The sequence below is a fragment of the Mustelus asterias genome, chromosome 6 (assembly GCF_964213995.1).
Source record: "Mustelus asterias chromosome 6, sMusAst1.hap1.1, whole genome shotgun sequence".
In the NCBI taxonomy this organism is placed as follows: domain Eukaryota; kingdom Metazoa; phylum Chordata; class Chondrichthyes; order Carcharhiniformes; family Triakidae; genus Mustelus; species Mustelus asterias.
Window position 1 is genome coordinate 98,161,782 of NC_135806.1, and position 25,492 is coordinate 98,187,273.

General features: G+C 44.0%; 1 protein-coding gene across 2 annotated transcripts in view; it reads left to right on the top strand.

The window, feature by feature from the left end:
- LOC144495016 (arrestin domain-containing protein 3-like) overlaps window positions 1-18,795 on the top strand; it is a 53,722-nt gene extending 34,927 nt beyond the window's left edge. Inside the window, exons 3-7 of one of the 2 annotated variants that reach the window (XM_078214791.1) lie at window positions 1,192-1,342; window positions 3,827-3,929; window positions 9,430-9,686; window positions 16,986-17,148; window positions 18,456-18,795. In XM_078214791.1, coding sequence (XP_078070917.1) covers window positions 1,192-1,342; window positions 3,827-3,929; window positions 9,430-9,686; window positions 16,986-17,148; window positions 18,456-18,505 — 724 coding nt within the window. In that variant the 3' untranslated portion in view covers window positions 18,506-18,795. The remainder of the gene's footprint in view (window positions 1-1,191; window positions 1,343-3,826; window positions 3,930-9,429; window positions 9,687-16,985; window positions 17,149-18,455) is intronic. The other variant, XM_078214793.1, reaches the window with a different exon arrangement.
- Window positions 18,796-25,492: the final 6,697 nt, after the last annotated feature.

Here is a 25,492-nt window from a genome sequence, read left to right on the forward strand (position 1 = left end):
GCTTGGAGGGCCGAAGGGCCTGTTTCCTGTGCTGTACTGTTCTTTGTTCTTTGAAACATTACTGAACTGAACTAAGTTTTATGCTGAATTACTGCAGCAGGAATTGAACCTGCAAACATCTGACTCAGAAAAATATTGGCACAAACAATAGATTACTCGCCAGATAGAGAAGTAAGGTCTAAACTGGAATCCTATGTTCTTGCTCACTCAACAAGTCTGTCCAAATCCTCCTGTAGCTGCTTTATATCTTCGTCAGTACACACATTCCTGCCTAGCTTTGTATCATTCACGAAATTGGAAATACTACATTTGGTCCCCACATCCAAATCAAAGTTAAAAGTTAAAGTTTATTTATTAGTCACAAGTAAGGCTTACATTAACACTGCAATTAAGTTACTGTGAAAATCCCCTCATCGCCACATTCCGGCACCTATTCGGGTCAATGCACCTAACCAGCACATCTTTCAGATTGTGGGAGGAAACCGGAGCACCCGGAGGAAACCCACGCAGACATGGGGAGAAGGTGCAAACTCCACACAGACAGTGACCCAAGCCGGGAATCGAACCCGGGTCCCTGGCGCTGTGAGGCAGCAGTGCTAACCACTGTGCCCCCATGCCGCCCCATTGATAAATATTGTGAACAGCAGGGGCCTAAGTACTGATCCTTGTGGTATCCCACAGCCTGTCAATGTGAGAAATAGTGAAGATAGAATTTGTTACCACAGGAAATGGGTGAGATGAATGATATATATGCTATTAAGGAGATAGGAGATAAATGATATCCAGTAGAAGGGAATGAGGGGTTATCCTGATATAGCTGGATAAGGAAATGTGGGAAGAGGTTCAAGTGGAGCATAAATACTAGCATGGACTGCTTCAGTGCTTCATTTCATTTTCCATATAATGGATCGGAAAGCACAAAATCAAGCGGGGATTGTATATTAATGTCTGATCGGAGGAAGTCAAACTCCTACGTTGAAATCTTCCATCCACGTCCGCGGCTGAAAGCAAATGGAGTTTTGGCTGGAATGCCAAATTTTCCGTTCTCGCTTGCAGGGGAATCCACCCATAGTATCATTTGAAGATTGGGATAACTTTAGCATTGCACATTATTCTATTGATGTTAAAAAATTAAAATTGACATTCTATAATGTGACACTGATGCCCCATGATGCCTTTTCTCCCTGAAAGACCACCACTTCCTGCCTCCTTCAAAGGTGCCCATGGCAATGTGAGCTATTGGATGACAGCCAAACTGCACAGGCCATGGAAAATGAGAAAAAAAGTGAAAGAAATGTTTACAGTATATGACCAGGTTGACATCAACTCTCCATTACTGTTGGTAAGTTCTTTGGAATTACGTGATACATGTAAATTGTGGAATTACTTGCTAAACCAAGGTGTCAATTTGCAAACTGCTAGCACCATGCTCTCCACTCACTAAACACCACCTCACAACTTTTTTTTTTGTCACTCTTTCATTGGATGTGGGCACTACTGGCTAGGACAGCATTTATTGCTCATCCTGAATTGCTCTTGAGCAGCTGGTGGTGTGCTGTCACTTTGAATCGCTATAGTCCATGTAGGTACCCCCACAGTGACCCAGCGACTGTGAGAGAACGCCGATATACATCCGTGTCAGGATGGTAACTGGCTTGGAGGGAAACTTGCAGATTATGATATTGATTAGGCAGGGCATGGGGGAGGAAGTTATCACCAAAAGAATAATTCGAACATTATGGTTGTACAGTATTTATAAACAAGCAAAAAAATAAACATGTAACTGCAAGCAATTCGTAAATGTGCGGGATGAGTTTAGGTCTGTTGCCCTCATATGCAAACTGGAGGTGGTCACACAGACTGCCCAGCGCCAAGGCCTTAGGAGCCATGTTGAGAGGGGATAAAATGAAGTTCTAAATATCTATTGCAGGCTAATACGAAATACTCATAATTAATGAAAGTCCATTCAGAACATTTATGTTTTTGCAGTGCTTACCATACTTACCATAAACAATACAAACAGTTGTTCATATAAATGCATACCAAAGACAGCTCATCCTTTAATAGCCTCTTTGAGCTGTCAATCAAATTGAACTTAACAACCCCCCTATTGTGATAATGATAGCTTGCGGAAAGCTGTCGACAACTGATAATGTTGTAATGATAGCCCTTCGGGTTATGTCAATAAACAGCTATTGTACTTGCTAAACTATTCCAAACTACCTTCTAACCATTCTTTTGAAGTTAATTGAAAAAAAAAACCTTAATTAACTGAAAGAGTCATTGGACCATTGAGTGGAGCTCCTCACAAATAACAGCGGCAAAGTACCCCAACTGCTCTTATTGCCTATTGTCTCATGAATAAAAATTCAAATTGAACTATTTAATTTAAATTGTGGATAAAGCATGAAATTCATAGATGCCAGTGACCAACAACAAACTCTAAAGATTATTATCAAAATCTTACTACCCCCCTCTCCCCTCCCCCACCAAGACTTAGATTGCATTTGCTTTATTGATTTTAAATTCAATGATTTCCTTAAACTTCAATATAAATATTCATGATACACTGGGGGTTTTTGTAAAGAGTGTTTCATTTGTACTTTTCAATCAATCTTCCTGTGAGTAAATGGAAACCTTTCACATCAGTGATTGAGTGTTAGGGTCCATCAGGAGAAGAATGATTGATGATCTACGCACCAGATACGGGATCATTGCCCGCTCTTGTAGAATTAATAATCTTGATACCAGCAGACACATGACGGCCAGGAGACAGTCGGGAGTAGGGTGGGGTAGTTAATACTGGAAAAATAAGGGAATGTGGCCCCAACTTCATGGTAGGCTGGCACTTATTATGAGAGCTTCATGGTGTCCAGACATCACACCATGAACAGATGGTACACTGCATTGGTATATTTACCTCGGGCATCCACAGCACAATGGGGAGCCTTCCTTAAACTTTATTTCCCAGAGCTCAGGATATTTGACAGGGAAAGGGGGGAATGTCTGGCTCCCCAAACCAAGTGCCACTTCCAGCATTCATTGTGGGCCAAGCAGGAATGCTAGCCCAATTGGCCCTTGAAGGAAGCCATCAATGTTTCCTCTGACAATGATAGCACCCCTCATAGAAACATAGAAGATAGGAGCAGGAGGAGGCCATTTGGCCCGTCGAGCCTACTCCGCATTTCATCATGGTCATGGCTGATCATCCAACTCAATAGCCTAATCCTGCTTTTTCCCCATAATCTTTTATCCCATTTGCCCCAAGTGCTTTATTCAGTTTTGGCATCAACTATTTCCTGTGGTCATGAATTCCACAGACTTACCACTCTTTGGATGAAGAAATGTCTCCTCACCTCCGTCCTAAATGGTCTACCCTGAATCCTCAGACTGTGACCCCTGGCTCTGGACTCCCCCACCATCAGGAATATCCTCCCTGCATCTACCCTGTCTAGTCCTGTTAGAATTTTATAAGTGTCTATGAGATCCCCCCCCTCATTCGTCTGAACTCCAGCAAAAACAATCCTAACCTAGTCAGTCTCTCCTCATAAATCTCTCTTATGCAATTGCCCTCTCACGCGAACACCAACCTTTCACAATGCTCAATCATTGTTGACTTAGCCAACCCCAAACTCAAAGCACTGACCTCTCTTTGTCACAATCTCCATTGATTTCTGTCACTCCTTCACGTCACCCATGATTGCTGTCATAAAACTCTCTGGACAAACCACTATACCTTGATTTAAAAATTATATAACGAGATTTTTTTTTAGGTAATTTAAAAGTTGAGCTTGATGGAAATCAAAGTATTTACTGTGCTTTCCAGACACCACAGGTAGCTACAGATGAGAAAACTATTTGTTGCTGCTGCTGTGCCTCAGGCCCTATAAGCCTCAATGCCAAAATTGAACGGAAGGGCTACATGCCAGGTAAAAATCAGAAAATTGTCATGCTTGTCATACTGTGAATATCTGTACTAACTTTGCATGTGCAGGAACTTGCTGTTTAATCACTGCTAATTCACCAGCCCACACAATTTCAATCATATGCAGAGGGAGGCAACCCATCCACCCATATTCCCACGTATTTACCTTCCTAATCCCCCTGACACCAAGGCAATTTAGTATGACCAATCCACCTAATGTATAAATCTTTAGAGTGTGGGAGGAAACTGGAACAGCCGGAGGAAACCTACCAGACACGGGGAGAATGTGCAAACTCCACACAGACAGTCACCCGAGGCCGGAGTTGAACCCTGGCGTTCTGGCGCAACAGTGCTAACCATTGTGCCACCGTGTCGCTTTAATACTTTCCTGTTGTAACTAAACCATCTATACGTACCGTATACTTCGTAAGTAGTCCCACAACACCAGCTTAAAGTCCAACAGGTTTCTTTGGTGCTTGAAAGCACGAGCTTTCTGAGCACTGCCCCTTCATCAGGTGGGCGCACACATCTGATGAAGGAGCAGTGCTCCGAAAGCTCGTGCTACCAAATAAACCTGTTGGACTTTAACCTGGTGTTGTGAGACTACTTACTGTGCCTACCCCAGTCCAACGCCGGCAACTCCACATCATGGCTACCATATACTTATCTGTAATTGAGACTCCTGTAATATGTTTTTCTGCAATAATTAAAAACAGTCACTTGGAGTAGAGAGGTCATATATTGGTGAAAAGAGTGACATGTTGTCAGAACAGATGCAAGAAGGTCAAATTTCAAAACGAGCATCAGTTTATACTGCATGAGAAATGTGTGCTGATTGGTTGGCAAGGCCATTCTGGTTGCTGCGTTTCCATGGAGAATGCACCAGAGAACTATTGTCCCTCATGCTTTTAAAATTCAAAATATTACTCACATATGTCCATGCTTGGGAAAACTCAGAACATAATGTCTAAAGTTTGATGTGATTCCTTGACTGGATAACACCGGCTGAACAATCCCAAGTGTACTTCAGAATTGCACTAACAAAAAACTTAAGGTGATCTGTTGAGCTCAAAATGTAGCTCACCTACAGAAACTAGACATATTCATACTCAGGAACCTGTTCTCTGCAGGCCTCAAAATGTAGCTCACCTACAGAAACTAGACATATTCATACTCAGGAACCTGTTCTCTGCAAGCAAAAGGAACATTTCTAGACATTGCATCTTTTCTGAATTAAACAAAAACATGGGGAACAGTAGTTCCCTGGTGCATTTCCATGGCCTCAACCAATCAGAGTTGACTTGCCAATGCATGAGTACCCTCTTATGCAGTATCAATTGTTACTCCCTTTGAAATTTGGCATTCTTGTACCTGTCCCAATGAGTACAAGATAAAATGATTCAACGGCATGTCTCCCTTTTCAGCAAAACACAAAATCATCGTCTATCTGAAGCTGACTGAGATTTGACCTGTAGCTGCTCACTCCAGAATCTTCAGCATCTTGTATGCATATTCAAGATGTTCATACACTTTCATGAATTTTAAATTGTTTTGCATCTCACTGTGATGTTTGGAGGAGGTTCAATAATTTGGTATTGTAGCTCTACAGCTGCGAGAATCAATTAGCTCACGAGTTACAACGTTCAAGAAAAAGGAATGGAGACTCAGGGCCCGATAGCTGAATCTGGGCGCAATTCAGATCCGACTTGGGAATCTGCTTTCAGGCGCCCCCATATGCACTTAGCCTGAAAAAATAATTGCGGGTCTGAATCGCGCTGTGGGCGGGGCGTCGCGTTCCCGAAACAATCGGAGCCCTGAACTGCGCATGCGCAGTGAGGAAAAAAATTTGAAAATTGCACCCCTGTCACATCGCTCCTGTGCCGCACAAAGTGTATAAAACGGCCTGGGAGCGATCATCCCCACAGACATCGCCCCCACCACTAAAACATAACTTTCCCCCTTATCCACCCAACACCCCCCCCGCTACCCAAACCAATTGCGACCCTCTGCCTCCTTTCCCCCCCCCACCGATCACCTGCAGAGTGGCAGTGGACCCCCCTGCCCCTACCCCCTCCCCCCCCCCCCCCCCCCCCCCCCCCACCACCAGAGATCCATCTGGCCTCGCCCCCAGTATATTTCACATACAGCCGAGTACTTTGACAGTCCCACTAATTAAGTGCACGTGGACTATTGTAGCTGTGGAATCCCTTCTCTCTGCTGCCTGTACTTGCAAAATCCACCGAGATACATATTCACGCCTTTATTGAAGTTGTGTAATGAAACATATAGGTGCGTGTACAAATAACCATTGCTTGATTCAACAACCTTTGGAATTGTATTTAGCAACAGCCAACTTGCAGTAAATTCTAAGAGCTGCATTTCCAAGTTTAGAAGATAATTTGGGAAATGGCAATAAAATAATTTCTACTTCTTCTGAACTTGCTGGTGTAGGGGGAAAAAAATAACATTCATGGCAAGTGAAGTATAATCTAAGTAGCATTTATAACAGGAATGATCAGAATTAGAAATATGATGAGACAGAATTAACTCCCCCCACCAGAGAATGATTGGGCCTCCCTTCCCCCCACCAGAGAATGATCGGGCCTCCCTCCTCCCTCCCCCCACCCCCCAACCAGAGATACATCTGACCCGCCTCCTTCTCCCTCCTCCCCCCCTCACCAGAGAATAATCTGACCCGCCTCCCCCCACCACCCCCCCCCCCCCCCCACCGATCTGAGTCAGAGAGCCGTTGGAAGCTCTGAACGCGCCTCTTCAGAAGCTGGAGTGCCCAAAACAGACCTTTGCCGAGCAGATCTGTTTTGCACCAAATCTGGACACGCGAACGCGATGGTAAAGGGGGAAATGCTGGTAAAGTTTGGCGGGTAGCCCATTAATTCAATTTAAATGCATGCCATTTTCAGGCCTTGGTAAAGTGGGCATCTGCACGGACGTGGGCGCGGATCATGTTAATGGCCTCATGCCCGACTTCACCAAGTTTTCCTGCCCGAAAACGGGCATGACGCAATGGTAAAATCGGGCCCTCAGTTTCTTCCTTAAGCATTACCACATGACTTCTGAAATGTTAATTTGTGTGTGTGTTGGTTGCGAGTGTGTGTGCATGTTTGTTGGTCGCGTATATGTGTGGATTGGCATTGTCTCCCAAGGGCTGTCCATGGACTTGGGGATGGGTGTTCCTGGCCTGCTGTCACATCGACCAAAAGGAAGAGTTCCCACGCATTCCAACATGGGTGGTTAGAAAGGATGGCACAGTGGTCTAGCTACATATTATCACTCACTGACTGGTACTGATGGTCCACAGTGAGTTGGGGACAAACTGAAGATTTTAAAATGGGTCACTTCTAATTCTGTGACAATTGAGATATCCTGATTGATATCCTGAACGTATCCACATTTTTATGTCCCATCTACATTGATCAATTTACAATTTAGCTCCAAGTCTAAGGCATGCAATGAGGACTTTACTGATTTGAGCAACTTTATGTCAAGCTGCTATAATGTTACATCGCACACAGAAGTGATTAAACTGATAGAATTAGTTTCTGTTGAAGTCTTTCCCACAATCGCATCAGTGGGACAATGGGGTTGATAATATATACTGCAGAGGAGAGTTAGTGTCCTTGTTCGAATGGTTTTAATTGATAATGTTACGACCGATCCCGAGGTGGGGTTCCCCAAATTTGTGAGCCCGGATGAAATCTCTCAATTTGTTACCCTCCTTGGGAATTATCACGGCACAAGCTACAATTTGCAAAACAAATCCGAGACAACATTCCTAAATTTGCTCAGTTGCATCTAGGATACCCCAAATTGTTGTGTCCCCAGGATTGAACTGGCTCCCAATCTTTATTCAACCCCCTCAGTTGGTTACAGCACAATTAATATGTAAAAACAAAAATTCCTGTTTGCGGATACCTTGTTTTATCCCAATATTTATGTTTTAAAAGGAGCTAATTTTATCAGGCTTTCTTGAGTTCAAGTAAGAGTGAGTTAATTAACTACTAAAGGCAAGGAAATCATAAAACACATGCATATGCATTCATATAGATTAGAAGTGAGAATTGAGTCCAAAGTAAGTAAGCAAAAAAAAAGTATATGAACAGACTTTGATGTGTCCATGAGGAGTAGATGATCAAACTTTGCGGCCGATGTGATTGATGGTTCAAGTGGGCCTGATTTTAGATGAATAATCAGTTTGAGGTTCCAATATTTTGCTGTTTGATTGAGAAGCTGCCCTGTTATGTTTTCAGTTGTGGCTTGGCTGATTTGGCTTGCTTTCTTAAGCTCCACCCTGTACTTTCACTACCTCACTAATATCTCCACTGATTTGCTCCCCTTGAACTTTTTAAAAGCCTTTCTTCTCCTTCTCATTGTGTCCTGAATATCTCTGGTCATCCATGGTTCTCTGGGCTTGTTATTTCTACCTATCACCCGAGAGGGAACATGCTGGGCTTGCACCCTCCCCATTTCCCCCTCCACTACTCTTATGTAGATTTTCCCATTAGAGCTGTTCCCAATGGATGTTGGCCCAGATCCTGTCTTATTTTACTAAAATCCACTCTCCCCCAATCCAAAACTTTTTTTTGCAACTTCTCTATTTCCTTGTTCATAACCAGCTTAAATTGTACCATGTTGTGATCACTGTCACTAAAATGCTCCCCCAGCATAATCTCAACCACCTGTCCGGCTTCATTCCCCAGAATCAGGTACAGCACAGCTCCTTCCCTTGTTGGACCCTCCACATATTGATTTAAATAGTTCTCCATCCAAACCCTTAACATTATGTATATCCCAGTTGATGTTGGAAAAGTTGAAATCACCTAACATAATAACCCTATTGTTATTATTTTGACACACCTCCACAAACTGAGCACATATTTGCTCCTCAATATCTCTCTGACCATTTGGGGTCTATAATAAACACCTAATAATGTTGCTGCCTCTTTTTTATTCGTAAGCTCTACCGACAAAGCTTCATTTGATGTCCCCTCCAAGATATTATCTCTCCTTACTGTAATAACTGAGGGCTTAACTAATAATGCAGTGCCTCCTACTCTTTTACCTCGTCCCCTGTCTCACCTGAAGACTCTATATCCCGGAACGTTGAGTTGCCAATCGTGTCCTTCCTTCAATCATGTCTTTGTGATGGCTACTATATCACACTTCACGTGTCAATCATTGCCCTCAACTCATCTATTTTACCTGCAATACTCATGGCATTAAACTAGCATTAACCTGGTGTTGTTAAAACTGTTACTGTATTAAAGTAGAGGCCAGCCAGCCTGGCCTTATTCCCTTGAAACTTAATACAGCTGCACTCCTTCTGACTTGTTTGTTTTGCTGTATGATTCCATGCCCTTATTCTGCTAACAGTCTGTGCCCCCTCCCTGCCAACTAAACTCCTCCCAACAGCACTCGCAAAACGTCCCGCAGTCTGGATGAAATATACCAAATAAGCTACATTGTGGGATTTGTTACTTCTGCAGGTGACTCGATTCTGATATTTGCGGAAATTGAGAATCATTCTTCCCGCAAAATGGTGCCAAGTGCAGCCATTTATAAAATACAGACTTTTCATGCTCAAGGAAGGAAAAAGAAGGCTACAGAACTCGTAACTCAATTGCAAGGCACACCGGTTTTAGCCGGCAAAATGGAAAGTTGGAATGGAAAGGAACTGAAAATTCCAACTGTGCTTCCAACGCTGATGAACTGCAGCATTATCCAAATGGAATACTCACTGATGGTAGGTGGTTTTTCAATTACTGTTTAGTGCTAACGATGCACATGATAATGCCCAGGCCTTTAAAATCGAAGTCTTACCCCACTTCAACGCACCACCCTGCCCTTCTGTCCACATGTCCGTCCTTGGCTTTTTACAATGTTCGAGTGAACCCCAATGCAAACTGGAGGAATAGCACCTCATCTTCCGATTGGGCACTTTACAGCCTTCCGGACTGAACACTGAGTTCAACAACTTCAGGGGATGAACTCTCTCCTCCATCTTCATCCCATTTCCATTTATTTTATTCCATTTCATTTCATCCTATTCATCCATTTTATCATCCTTCTCTTTCATTTCTATTTTTCCACTCCTCCGTTCCAGCTCTCCTTTCCTTACCCCCCCCCACTCCATGTCCCCCTACCCCCCCCCCCCCCCACCCCCCTCTTCAGGGCAACTGCCACATTGCTCAGGTAGTCCTTTAACAATCTGTACCTCTGTTCTGCCCATTCCTGCATTCTGATCACTTAATGCACACTCTGAGCACCTTCTCAGCTTTCTGTATCCTCATTTACATTCCCTTTGTCCAATTCCACACTCCCACCCCACCCTGAGCCTAATAGTATGAATCTCTGCTGATTCTCTTTGTTCTTGGGTCTGACGAAGGGTCATCTAGACTCGAAATGTTGGCTGTATTCTCTCCCTGCAGATACTGTCAGAACTGCTGAGATTTTCCAGCATTTTCTGTTTTAGTCTTACCCCACTGTTCCTCTTGTCTTCAATTATTTTCTCATTTAGTAGTTTCTAAGTAAGAAACTATTAAGTTTCTTAGTACTTAGAAACTAAGAGTCAGCAGGGAATTAATCTCTGCCAATCACTGCACGCCCGTAGCCATTTAACGCTCCAAGGAGCATTATTTGTCTGGAGGCAGGAATACATCCCTCATTCAGGAGGAAATGGTGCCTCAGCCAATCTGCTTGAATGGTAGCTCTGTCATCCCAGCAGCAGCATTGGGAGCATTGGCCACTGCTGATTCCTCCGGAAGTTCCCCAGCATTACAGGTGCCAGTCTTTAGCCAATATAATTCATTCCACATGATATCAAGAAACAGTTGAGGGCATTGGATACTGCAAAGTCTGTGGGCCCTGACAATATTCTGGTGATAGTACTGAAGACTTGTACTCCCGAACTTGCCATGTTCCTAGTCAAGCTGTTCCTCTACAGCCACGACTGATATTTATCCAGAAATATGGAAAGTTACCCCTGTTCACCAAAAGCAGGATAAATCCAACCCAATAATTATTGCTCCATTAGTCTATTCTTGATCATTAATAAAGTGATAGAAGGGGCCATCAAGAGTGCTATCAAGTGGTACTTGCTCAGCAACAACGCTCACTTTGGTTTCTGCTGGGGTTATTCAGCTGTTGACCTTATTACAGCCTTGGTTCAAACATGGACAAAAGAGCTGAATTCTAGATGAGGTGAGAGTGACTGCCCTTGACATCACGGCAGCATTTGACTGAGTGTGGCATTAAGAAGCCCTAGCAAAACTAGAATCAATGGGAATCAAAGGGAAAAGCCTCCGCTGGTTGGAGCCATAGTTAGCACAAAGGAAGATGGTTGTGGTGGTTGGGGGCTATACTGGATCTAGTTCTGGGAAATGAGCCCGGTCAGGTCGCCAAAGTTTCGGTAGGGGAACATAAGGCAAATAGTGACCATAACTCTGTTAACTTTAGGATAGTAATGGACAAGGACGAGTGTTGTCCTAAGGGTAGAGTGCTAAATTGGGGGAAGGCTAACTATAGCCGGATTAGACAGGAATTGGTGGCCGTTGATTGGGAGAGGCTGTTCGGGGGTAAGTCCACGTCTGGCATGTGGGAGTCTTTTAAGGAACAGTTGATAAGGCTGCAGGACAGGCATGTGCCTGTAAAAAGGAAGGATAGGAAAGGTAGGATTCGAGAGCCGTGGATAACCAGGGAAATTGAGGATCTGATCAAAAGGAAAAGAGAGGCGTACGTTAGGTCCAGGCAACTGAAAACAGATGGAGCTCTGGAGGAATACAGAGAGAGTAGGAAAGAACTCAAACGGGGAGTTAGAAGGGCAAAAAGAGGTCACAAAATGTTCTTGGCAGACAGGATTAAGGAGAATCCTAAGGCATTTTATTCATATGTTAGGAACAAAAGAGTTGTCAGGGAAAAGGTCGGACCTCTCAGGGACAAAGGAGGGGAATTATGCTTAGAACCCAAGGGAATAGGGGAGATCCTAAATGAATACTTTGCATCGGTATTCACAAAGGAGAGGGACTTGTTGATTGGGAGTGTCTCAGAGGGAGGTGTTGACCCATTGGAGAGAATCTCCATTACAAGGGAGGAAGTGTTAAGTTTTTTAGGTAACATTAAAACTGACAAATCCCCAGGGCCTGATGGCATCTATCCTAGACTGCTCAGGGAGACAAGAGATGTAATTGCTGGGCCTCTGACGGAAGTCTTTGTCTCTTCATTGGACACAGGTGAGGTCCCTGAGGATTGGAGGATAGCGAATGTGGTACCGTTATTTAAGAAGGGTAGCAGGGATAACCCGGTAATTATAGGCCAGTGAGCTTGACGTCCGTGGTAGGGAAGTTGTTGGAGAGGATTCTTAGAGACAGGGTGTATGCGCATTTAGAATGGAACAATCTCATTAGTGACAGACAGCATGGTTTTGTAAGAGGGAGGTCGTGCCTTACAAATTTGGTGGAGTTTTTTGAGGAAGTGACAAAAACGGTTGATGATGGAAGGGCCGTGGATATCGTCGATATGGATTTCAGTAAGGCATTTGACAAAGTCCCTCATGGCAGGTTGGTTAAGAAGGTTAAGGCTCATGGGATACAAGGAGAGGTGGCTAGATGGGTAGAGAACTGGTTTGGCCACAGGAGACAGAGAGTAGCAGTCGAAGGGTCCTTTTCCGGCTGGAGGTCTGTGACCAGTGGTGTTCCGCAGGGCTCTGTACTGGGACCTTTGCTATTTGTGATATATATAAATGATTTGGAAGAAGGTGTAACTGGTGTTATCAGCAAGTTTGCAGATGACACGAAGATGGCTGGACTTGCAGATAGCGATGAACATTGTCGGACAATACAGCAGGATATAGATCGGCTGGAAAATTGGGCAGAGAAATGGCAGACGGAATTTAATCCAGATAATTGCGAAGTGATGCATTTTGGAAGAACTAATGTAGGGGGGAGTTATACAATAAATGGCAGAGCCATCAGGAGTATAGAAACACAGAGGGGCCTAGGTGTGCAAGTCCACAAATCCTTGAAGGTGGCAGCACAGGTGGAGAAGGTGGTGAAGAAGGCATATGGTATGCTTGCCTTTATAGGATGGGGTATAGAGTATAAAAGCTGGAGTCTGATGTTGCGGCTGTATAGAACGCTGGTTAGGCCACATTTGGAGTACTGCATCCAGTTCTGGTTGCCACACTACCAGAAGGACGTGGAGGCTTTAGAGTGAGTGCAGAGAAGGTTTACCAGGATGTTGCCTGGTATGGAGGGTCTTAGCTATGAGGAGAGACTGGGTAAACTGGCTTGTTCTTCCTGGAAAGACGGAGAATGAGGGAAGACCTAATAGAGGTGTACAAAATTATGAAGGGTATAGATAGGGTGAACAGTGGGAAGCTTTTTCCCAGATCGGAGGTGATGATCACGATCAAGGTGAGAGGGGCGAGGTATAACTCGGATATCAGAGGGACGTATTTTACACAGAGAGTGGTGGGGGCCTGGAATGCGCTGCCAAGTAGGGTGGTGGAGGCAGACATGCTGGCATCGTTTAAGACTTACCTGGATAGTCACATGAGCAGTCTGGGAATGGAGGGATACAAACGAATGGTCTAGTTGGACCAATGAGCGGCACAGGCTTGGAGGGCGGAAGGGCCTGTTTCCTGTGCTGTACTGTTCTTTGTTCTTTGGAGGTCAGTCATCTCAGTTCCAGGATATCACTGCAGGAGCTTGTCAGAACAGTGTCCTCAGCCCAACTATCTTCAGCTGTTTCATTAATGACTTCCCTCCATCATAAGGTCAGAAAGAGGATGTTCACTGATGATTGCAAATTGTTCAGCATCATTCATGAGTCCACAGATACTGAAGCACTCCATGTCCACATGCAGCAAGACTTGAACAATGTCCAGGTTTGGGCTAACCAGTGGCAAGTAACATTCGTGTCACTTAGTGCCAGGCTATGACCATCTCCAGTAAGAGGGAATTTAACCATCAGCCCTTGACATTCAGTGGCATTACCATCACTGAATCCCCCACTATCAATGTCCTAGGGGATTAACATTGATCAGAAACTTAACTGGACTAGCCATATATATTGTGCCTATAAGAGCAGATCAGAGGGCTAAGAATCCTATGGTGGGTAACACACCTCCTGACTCTCCAAATCCTGTCCACCTCAGCGCAAGTTAGGAGTGCAAAGGAATACTCTCCAATTGTCTGGATGAGTGCAGCTCCAACAGCACTTGAAGCTTGGCATTGCCCAGGGTAAAGCAGCTCATTGATTGGCACCCCCATCCACAAACATTTACTCCCTCCACCACTGTCACAAAGTGGCAGGCATGTGTTCCACCTACAAGATGCACTGCAGGAACTCACCAAGGCTCCTTAGGCAACACCTTCCAAACCCATGTCCATTACCATCTAGAAGGACATGGGCAGCAGACACATGGGAACACCACCTGGAAGTTCTCCTCCAAGTCATTCACCTGACTTGGAACTATATTGCCATTCCTTCAGTGTCGCTGGGATAAAACCCTGGGATTCCCTTCCTAACAGCACTGTTGCTGTACGTGCACCTCAGGGAATTCAGTGGCTCAAGAAGGCAGCTCACTTTCGCCTTCTCAAGGGAAGTTAGTGATGGGCAATAAATCCTAGCCAGTGATGCCCACATCCTGCAAATGATTTTAAGAAAAGACTAGAAGCAATCACACCAATATAAATGCTGGCGCCAATGGACCGAGGAGGTGCAGAATCACAGTGGGAGGGGACATCTGGCGGTGTTGTTGAGTGGATGGCGAGGGTCTGTCAGCTGGGACAAGTGCGGGCAGACAAAGGGAACTGAGGGATGCTGTGAGCAAGCAATGGCACAGTAGCATTGTCACTGGATTAATAATCCAGAGACCTAGAGTAATACCCTGGTTCGAATCCACCATGGCAGATGGTGAAATCTGGAATGAAAGGTTTGAAGATGTAATAACTCCACAGAGGCAAACGTCCCATCACCAAGTTACTTTATTTACACCATACATCTGTACACAGCCAGCTGTCCAGTTGCTCCCTGCTGAATGCAGGCTGGGAGTCTGATACACCTGCTTTAAATAGGGAGCATGAGGCTCCCTGATTTAACCATCAATTAAGACTCATCACGTCATTCAAACTCCAGCAAGCCAACCTCATTAGCCTGGCTGAAGTCATCATAGAAGATGAACATGAAACTATCATCGATTACCATAAAAACCCATCTGGTTCACTAATGTTCTTTCAGGAAGGAAATCTACCATTCTTACCTGCTCTGGTCTACATCTGACGCCAGAACCACAACAATGTGGTTGATTCTTAAAATGCCCTCTGAAAGGGTCTAACAAGCCACTCAGTTCAAGGGCAATTACAAATGGGCAATAAATGCTGGCCCAGCTACCAATGATGTGGAGATACCGGCGTGGGACTGGGGTAAACTGTTTACCCCAGCTACCAATGCCAGATCTCATGAAAGAATAAAACAAAAACCTGGAAAGGTGGCCAGCAATGGAAGGTACCACCCCCCACCACCCCTTCCACCCTCCTCCTCTGACCCCCCGCCATGATGGAGCTGTATAAAACACTTGTTTGGCCACAGCTGGTGTGCAGTTCTAATCACCACACTGTAGGAAAGATGTGATTTTACTGGAAAGGGTGCAGAGGAGATTCATCAGGATGTAACCTGGGCTGGAGCACTTCAGCTATGAAGAGAAGGCCAGCTAGGCTGGGGTTGTCTTCCTTAAAGCAGAGAAGGCTGAAGGGGGACATGATCAAGGAGTACAAAGTTGTGAGGGTTATAGATAGGGTGGATAGGAAGAAACATTTCACCTCACGAGAGAGGGGATAGATTTAAGCTAAAGGGCAGGAGATTTGCGGGGATTTGAGGAAAATGTTTTTTCATAGAAACCCTACAGCGCAGAAGGAGGCCATTCGGCCCATCGAGTCTGCACTGATTTAACCCACCCAGGCCCCATCCCTGTAACTCCATATATTTGCCCCGCTAATCCCTCTAACCTACACATTCCAGAACACTAAGGGGAAATTTAGCATGGCCAATCAACCGAACCCACACTTCTTTGGACTGTGGGAGGAAACTGGAGCACCTGAAGGAAACCCACGCAGACACAGGGATAATGTGCAAACTCCACACAGACAGTGACCCAAACCGGGAATCGAACCCAGGTTCCTGGGGCTGTGAGGTAGCAGTGCAAACCACAGTGCCACTGTGTTTTTTCACCCAGAGGGTGATGGGAATTTGAAACCATAGAGTGTGCACTGACCATCAAGCACCTATCTATTCTAATCCAATTTTCCAGCACTCGGTCCAAAGCTTTGTGTGATATGGCATTTCAAGCGCTCATGTAAATGCTTCTTAAATGTTGTGATGTTTCCCGCTTCTACCATACTTTCAGACAGAGATTTTCAGATTCCCATCATCCTCTGGGTGAAAAAACACAGTGCTTAGTACTGCTGCCTCAGAGCTCCAGGGACCTGGGTTCGATTCCCGGTTTGGGTCACTATCTGTGTGGAGTTTGCACACTCTCCCCGTGTCTGCATGGGTTTCCTCCGGGTGCTCCGGTCTCCTCCCACAGCCCAAGGACCCAACATGTCATCTGTGCTTTTTCTACATCACTATTTTGTACGGGCACTAATAAGCTTGTGTCTCATTTTAAGCCCAGTGATGAGAATGGAAGCTTGATGTGTCTCTCTGGTGTCTTCAGAGCAGATTATTAATGATGCTTAATGAGTGTTCAACATACCTTGCTAGATAATAATATGGTAAATCGATGATCAGCAAACATTTTTGTGCCTGATTTGGACAGCCAATTTAGAATTCCGGTAATGAGGTAAACAGATGTATAGTCCAATACTTGTGCATTCTTATGGAAGCTAGTCTCAAAGACAGATTGCCATGTAATATGGAAACTTCCTGGCACAAGTCGCTGCCCTCTGCAGAGCAGGAGTAAAGGAAGCAAGTGTATTTGAAAAAAAATAATTGTTGGCGATAATGGTTTTTTTTTATTCTTAAAGGATTGTTTGTTATTTCTTAGGTATCCCTAGAGATCGCAGGCTCGTTGAATTTAACTGTTAATTTACCAATTGTTATTGGTACAATTCCCTTGCATTCCTTCAGCAACCAGGCTATCAACTTTAATACCCAGTATGGTATGAACTACAACAGCTTTAATAACACAGTCCCTAAAGGACCCCAAGGTAAGCACAAGGTCTGACAAGAAGTACAAAGCTATTGAATTGAGGTAGACGATCAGATATGATCATACTGAATGGCCCAAAAGACTAAATGGCCTACTGCTGTTGCTCTTATATGATTATGTGCATGTGGATGACAAGCAGAGTGGTCAGTAATTGCATTGAGCTACCTTCTGAGAGAAAGATTCAACATTATTAAAGTGGTTTGCACAGACCTTCTTTACTAAAGTATTCTGGTCTACATGCTTACGTGGGCATGTCAGAGGAGATGTTCAGTTACAAGTACAATCACAGGGATAGACATTCCCCAATTTCAGAAAAGCTTGGGTGCACCACAAAACCAGATTCTATTACAGTGATTCTGGGTATTGTACCCTTGGTAGGCTTTCACTTGAACATTGCAACCTGTGGAGGATAAAATCATTGTCAAGGATTTACTTATTTCAATCCAGTGACTTGTAGATACTCCCAACGTTGGCAACCTGCCAACATTCATTGCTTAGATTGCCTGCAAAGAATATCGACCTGCCACAACAGATGAGCTATAGGCTCCAAGGGTCTTGAGTTACAAAAAAACAAAATTGTAAATCAGTGAATCATCAGACCTTGAGAGCCTCTAACAAAACAATTTAACTCTGATCCTTTATCACTGAAATTTTTTTTTTTTATACTTTTCCAATTCAATCAAATCAAATCCAATTCAGAGTCTCAACAAGTTGAGACATTTCAGATCCAGGCTGACAAGACAGGGCGAGCGACCAAACCACCCTGTCCTGGGCCTGATCTACATGAGCCAAGCTGATTGGAGAAGGGGGAGGTTCCTCCTCCAAGACTTGAGCTCATTTGCATCTTAGCCAAAAGGCCGAGATGCAGCTTTTAAAAATTGCTTCATATGAAACATATGAAGCCTCAGCGTAACCTAATGACCTCAACCAAGTGCGGCCGACCATGGGCTGCCGACCATGCTACACTTGATCTTAGCCAAAAGGCCCTTTATCACTGAAAATGCCATTTAATCAGGTTTACAGGATATTTTTGGCTTTAGATTCAGCAGAGGAAGGGAGGTGCTTGATTGAAGAACAGCACTGCTTTAAGGATATTATTCTCAACAAGATATGGTGTCCAGTAAATTGATGCAACTGGACAGATCTTCTGGTAAACCAAGCTACAAGCAGGCATCATCTGACACACTCACATGAATGATGACCTTCGGTTATAGTTTATTTAACAATCATAGGTATTTTGTTTTAATCCAGCTCAAATAAGAACAATCTGGGTGGATGCTTACACTGTAATCCTTTCCTTTCCAGGGAACCCTGACTCTATGTTCACCAACCAGAACCTGGGATTCCAGACATAGGGGATGAAATGCCTTAAGAGGGACGATGGATCGGGGTTTACATTTGCTCTCTGGTTGCAGACCTGACATAATTCAACTTCATTCCAAAAATTTATTTAATTTAGAATGGAACATAACAACTGTTGTATTATGTTATTTCTTTGTGCACGAGGGTATGGTAATTGTTAAGTTAGTAAATGAAATAATCGACAACATATTTGCTTGAACACTAACTCAGCTGTTGCATGAACAATTGTGTCTTGTTCTGTAATGTGCTGGTTCTGTTCTTTCGAATATATTTTCAGAGTCTTCCCCATAGTAGTTTTTATTTCAATAGTTAATTGATTCCTTATACATTTACATATGTCTGCATTGCCATAATATCACTATTTAACACCATGACACATAAGAACTAGGAGCAAGAGTAGGCCATCTGGCCCCTTGAGCCTGCTGTGCCATTCAGTAAGATCATGGCTGATCTTTTTGTGGACTCAGCTCCACTGCCCGCTCACCAAACCCTTAATTTCTTTACAGTTCAAAAATCCTTAAAAACATTCAACAAGGCAGCCTCAACTGCTTCACTGGGCAGGGAATTCCACAGATTCACAACGCTTTAGGTGAAGAAGTTCCTCCTCAACTCGGTCCTAAATCTGCTCCCCCTTTTTTTAAGGCTATGCCCCCTAGTTCTGATTTCACCCGTCAATGGAAACAACCTCCCTGCTTCTATCTTACCTATTCCCTTCATAATTTTATATGTTTCTATAAGATCCCCCCTCATTCTTCTAAATTCCATTGGCTATAGTCCCAGCCTACTCAGTCTGTCCTCATAAGTCAACCCTCTCAACTCTGGAAACAACCTAGCGAAGCTCAGTGCCAGTAACCTCCCTGTTTTTAAACTCCATCCCTCTAGCAATGAAGGACAAAATTCCATTTCCCTTCTTAATTATCTGCTGCACCTACAAACCAAACTTTTGTGATTTGTGGGCGGCACAGTAGCACAGTGGTTAGCACTGGTGCTTCACAGCTCCAGGGTCCTGGGTTCGATTCCCGGCTCGGGTCACTGTCTGTGTGGAGTTTGCACATTCTCCTCGTGTCTGCGTGGGTTTCCTCCGGGTGCTCCGGTTTCCTCCCACAGTCCAAAGATGTGCGGGTTAGGTTAATTGGCCTGGTTAAAAAAATTGCTCCTTAGAGTCCTGGGATGCGTAGGTTAGAGGGATTAGTGGGTAAAATATGTGGAGGTAGGGCCTGGGTGGGATTGTGGTCGGTGCAGACTCGATGGGCCGAATGGCCTCCTTCTGCACTGTAGGGTTTCTATGATTGTGCACAAGGACACCAAGGTCCCTCTGCACAGCAGCATGCTGCAATTTTTTACCATTTAAATAATAGTCCATTTTGCTGTTATTCCTACCAAAATGGATGACCTCACATTTACCAACATTGTGCTCCATCTGCCAGACCCTTGCCCACTTAAACAATCTATATCCCTCTACAGACTTTCAGTGTCCTCTGCACACTTTGCTCTACCACTCATCTTAGTGTCATCTACAAACTTTGACGCACTACACTTGGTCTCCAACTCCAAATCACCTATGTAAATTGTAAACAATTGCGGTCCCAACACTGATCCCTGAGACACACCACTAGTCACTGATCGCCAATCTGAAAAACACCTATTTATCCCCACTCTTTGCTTTCTGTTAGTTAACCGATTCTCTATCCATGCTACTACATTACCTGTAACGCCATGCACCTTTATCTTATCCTTTATCTTTTGTGCGGCACCTTGTTGAATGCTTTCTGGAAATCCAGATGTACCACATCTACTGATTCCCCGTTGTCCACCGTGCTCGTAATGTCCTCAAAAAATTCCAGTAAATTAGTTAAACATGCCTTTCATGAACTCGTGCTGCGTCTGCCCAATGGGACAATTTCTATCCAGATGTCTCGCTATTTCTGCCTTGATGATAGATTCAAGCATTTTCCCCACTACAGAAGTTAAGCTAACCGGCCTGTAGTTACCCGCTTTTTGCTTACCTCCTTTTTTATAAAGTGGCATCACATACATACATCCATTTTCGTATTATTATACCTAAGGCTCATTATCTTTGTGGAGATTTCTTTCAAACTAACTTTTGCATTCGATTCATCTCATTCATATTTAATGATATTTTGTTATATTTCTCCCTGACAACAGTCTGAGATTAAGCCAGTCTGTTCACAACCTTGGTGTCACTTTTGATATTGAAATGTGCTTCCAATTACATATCCGCGTAATCGCTAAGACTGCCTATTTTCACTTTCATACCGACTTGACTTTGTCCCTTTCTTGGGTCATTTGCTGCTGAAGCCCTCATCCTTGCCTTTGTTACCTTTGACTTAACTATTATCCTGGTTGGTCTCCCACATTCTATCCTCTGCTATCAGTGCCTTAACAAGCAGCAAGTAGCGTTCACCCATCGGCAATGTGCTCACTGAATAACACTTGTTTCTGCTAAGGCAGTGTATTGATTTTAATGTTTTCAATTTCCTTTATGGCCTCACCTTTCCCTGTCTCTGTAACTCCTCAAGCCCACACCAAGATTTGGGATATCAGCACTCCTCTAATTCTGGCATATAGCATCCCAGATTGTAATTGCTCCACCATTCGTAGCTGCTTCTTCAGTTGCCGAGAGTCTAAATTCTGGAATTGCTTCCCTATACGTCTCTACCTCACCTTCGCCATTTAAAACACACCTTAAAACCTATAACGTCGACCAAGTTTTTGGTCATCTGAACTAATAGACCAGATTATTAGAGTTGTGGCAACTCCAGAGACGTTTTAAAAGGCGGGTGGGACAAGGATCTGCATGCCCCTTCACACTCAAATGGCATTACCATCTCTGAATCACCCACTATTAACAGCCTGATGGTGACCATTGACCAGAAACTGAATTGGACCAGCCATATGAATATTGTGGCTACAAGAGCAGGTCAGAGGTGAGGAATCCTGTGGTGAGTAACTCACTTTCTGACTCCCCAAAGCCTGTCCACAATCTACACAAGTTAGGAGCGTAATGGAATACACTTTACTTGCCTGGATGAGTGCAGCTCCAACAACACTCAAGAAGCTTGACACCATCTAGTACAAAGCAGCCCACTTGATTTGTACCCCATCTACAGCATCCACTCCCTCCACCACAGTAGTAGCAGTGTGAATAATCTACAAGATGCATTGGAACAATTTATCAAGGCTCCTTAGCATCTTCTAAACCATCTAGATGATTAAGGGCAGCAGATGCATGGGAACAGCATCACCAGGAGCCTTGATAAATTGTTCCAATGTATTTTGTGGATGATTCACACTGCTACTGCTATGGTGGAGGGAGTGAATGCTGTAGATGGGGTACAAATCAGGTGGGCTGCTTTGTACTAGATGGTGTCAAGCTTCACCTCCAGGCCATTCACAATCCTGACGTGGAAATATATTGCCGTTTCTTCACCGTCACTCGGTCAAAATCCTGGAACAACCTCTCTAACAGCACTATGGTTGTTTCTACGTCACATGGACTGCTACGGATCTAGAAGGCAGATCATCGCCATCTTCCCAAGGGCAATTAGGGATGGGCAATAAATGCTGGCCGAGCCAGCAATGCCCACATCCCTTGAATGAAATTTTTAAAAATTCCAAAAGATCTTATTGTCGCTGGGGAGGGGAAAGGAGGCAGGTCATAACTCCGTGGGGGTGCGGGGTAATGGGAGATGCCATGCAAGGTGTGGAGTGGCGCAGTGATTGTAAGTTGACAGCACGAAGAGGATATCAAAAAACTGGCTGTCTTTTAAATATAATATAATATATTATATTCAACATAATATAAATGTTTGTTTTCAATCAGGAATTAAGTACTTTAGGATATTAAAATGAATGGGCTTTCTTGAATGGGTCTGGTTTTTTTTACATTTTTATATACTACCAACATTATTTTATTTCATCTCAGCATGACTCCTGAGGCCTGTTGATGGTGGATACTGAGTCAGTTGGCATTCAGGAGGGTCTAAGGTCAAAGGGTAGTGCATAGGGGATGTGTCAGCATAAGTTGGCACTCAATGGTATAGGGCCTGTAAGGGACCATGAACATGAATGTGGAAGCATAGGTTGGCATGAGTTGGCATGTATAGGCACGGGGAGTGAGTGAAGGGGTATGAGAGTTAGTGGGCCTAACATTCAATGAAACAACTGGTAAAACGTTGCAGAGAACTGAAATGGACCATTTATCAGCCCGCCTCTGCGTTCCGTAGCTCCGATGGCTGCCTGCAAGCTGTATCCAGGTCTATTGGACTCAAATTCACTAATGCTTCTTTGACCAACCTCAGAATGCAAATCGCACTGTTTTGGGCAATTCTCCAAGCCAGGAGGTTTCCTGACTTGATTCTACCTGCCTCAGGAGCAAAAGTCCAGCCCAACATCTCCTTATGAGATTCAATGTAATATTATATTTTATAATGCACCTTGGGACATTTAATTATGCTAAAGTCACCATATATATTTAAATTATCCTGTATATGTAAAGGATTTCTGCAGTTCTACAGCGCTTCTGATCTGTTATATTCCAAGTCTTACATTTTTTATTATATTTTTATTTCGCATGGAAGGTCTGACATGAAAAATCTGCTATACTTAAGTATTCTCATTAGAGTGTATTTTTGTATATCCCAGAATGCACCTTTCATTTTTTGATGTTATTGTTATTGGGTTATTGTTCAAGAACAGCTGCTGTGTGCTGTTTTCCTAACTAATTAGCTCCAATTTGCCCTGGCATATATTTAGCAACCAACTAAATTAATACAATTGCTTTAAAAAAAGCCTTAAAAACCTTCCAAATCCGACTGCAAGTATTCAGACATTTGTTTGGGGTTTTGAAGTTGAGATAGAGCTCAGTGGAAACCCTGTAAAGTAGAAAACATTTAATGAACGAGACAAAGCCCATCAAGTCCTGTCCTGTTTCCAAAGATCACTCCCATTTACTGTGTCCTTCATTATCTTCCCTCTACAGGGACCCATGGTTTTATGATATATTTTTGATTCCACGATATTGCATTCATGAGGTGGAGGCAACGTCTTACTCATTATAAGCTCTCCTGACTTGCATTTCACCAGTGTCAAGCGAATAAAGATAAGATGGATTCTCTATCAAGCAGGCAATCAGCCTCACCACATTGTCAGATCTTGCAGTGCAGATGTAAATTTTCCCTATTACCTCTTGAACCTGTTGATGTTGGGGGCGATTCTCCCAAACAAATTCTAAATGATGAATTCACGTGAAAACTGGAATAACTCCTGCCAATTTTTTTAAAATGTGATTTTCAGAATGAATCTCCCACACTCTGAGCACTGCAGAGTGCCCTAGCGAGATTCACACTGAAAATCTGGGCGCGGGGCCTATTCCCGCGGGAGTGGTCAGCACATAGCGTGGCACTGCCCAGGGGGCACCCCTCCTCTCCCCACCCCCGAGCACATGGAGGGAGCCTCAGTGGCCTCTGTCCCCTCCAGCAGAGTCAGGCCGCCAGCTCCCTGTTAGTAGGGTGCGGGATTAAAACCCGCTCGAGTGAACCACTCTCGGCGGGTGTGGGGGAGATACTAGCGATCCCGGAGACAGTCAGGAGTTAAACATTTAAATCAGCTCCGCGTTGGAAATTTGGAGCTGGAGAACTTGTGGAGGCTGTGGCCCAGCGGGGAGTCCACTAAACGGCCTCTGCTGAAGTCTCCCGACCCGTTAAGCTGCTAGAGCAGCGCAGCTGGCTGGGAGATTCGCCCCCATTAACTTTTTCAATATCCACAGCTTGGTGTCTGATTCCACATTTGTATTGCTCATTGGGAGAAGCGATACTGCCTGAAATCCCTGTTATCTAATCTTGTACTTTGCTCTTTACAATTGTGAACAGTTTGCCCAGATCTTTTTGTTAATTCCCATTGTATAACCTAAACCAGTTAAGTTAGGCCATCCAGGACTGTTTTTTCCAAAAAAGAACAATCCAAGGGCCCTTAATGTTCTCTGATAAATTAAAACCTCGTATTGGATCAGCAGATATTTCCTCCAGTTAAATATTGGGAAATCATTGATTTCTGCCACAAATTACATTCTCTGGCCTTCAGATCCATCCCGCTCCCTGGCAACTGTCTGAGGGCTAACTATTTGCAAACTCGGACTTGTATTTTATACTTATATTGACTTCTGGTTAAGCAACACCTTGATTTTAAAATTCTCATCTTCAATTTTAAGTTCCTATATGGCTTCACCCCTCCTACCTCTGTAATCTTCAGCTGTACAACTATCCAAGATATCTGTGCTCCTCGAATTTTGGCCAAATAAGATCCCTCATTTTAATCATTCCACTGTGTAAGAATGAAGATTACCACTGTATGGTTTGTTGTAACTTAACCAAAGTCTAGGGGCACAATCTTCGGCTCTTCATGCTGATTGGATCTTCTGGTCCTTCCAACAGCACAACCTGCCGCATTTCCTGGTAGCGTGGGGTCGAAAGCATAGGAAATCCCATTGATTGGCGGGACCACAAGATCACATCACCGGCCAAAGGCACGGTGCCTCCCGCCACTGAGAAAAATGCCGCAAGGAGGCCAGAGAATCCTGGTGAACGTACCAGCATGGTTTACAGGACCAAAAGGATTTTCAACATAAAATAACTGCTGAATACTTCTCAGGGTTGGAATGAAATATTATACTCAGCGTAATCCTGATGTCCTCATGCCTCAATCGCTGAAAGTAAGCGCGCAGGTACAGCAGGCAGTAAAGAAGGCAAATGGTATCTTGGTCTTCATCGCGAGAGAATTTGAGCACAGGAACAGGGATGTTTTACTGCAATTGTATAGGGCATTGGTGAGGCCATACCTGGAGTATTGTGTGCAGTTTTGGTGTCCTTATCTGAAGAAGGATGTCCTTGCTATAATACAGCTATAGTACAGCGAAGGTTTACCTGGCTGATTCCTGGGATAGCATTTCTATCATATAAGGA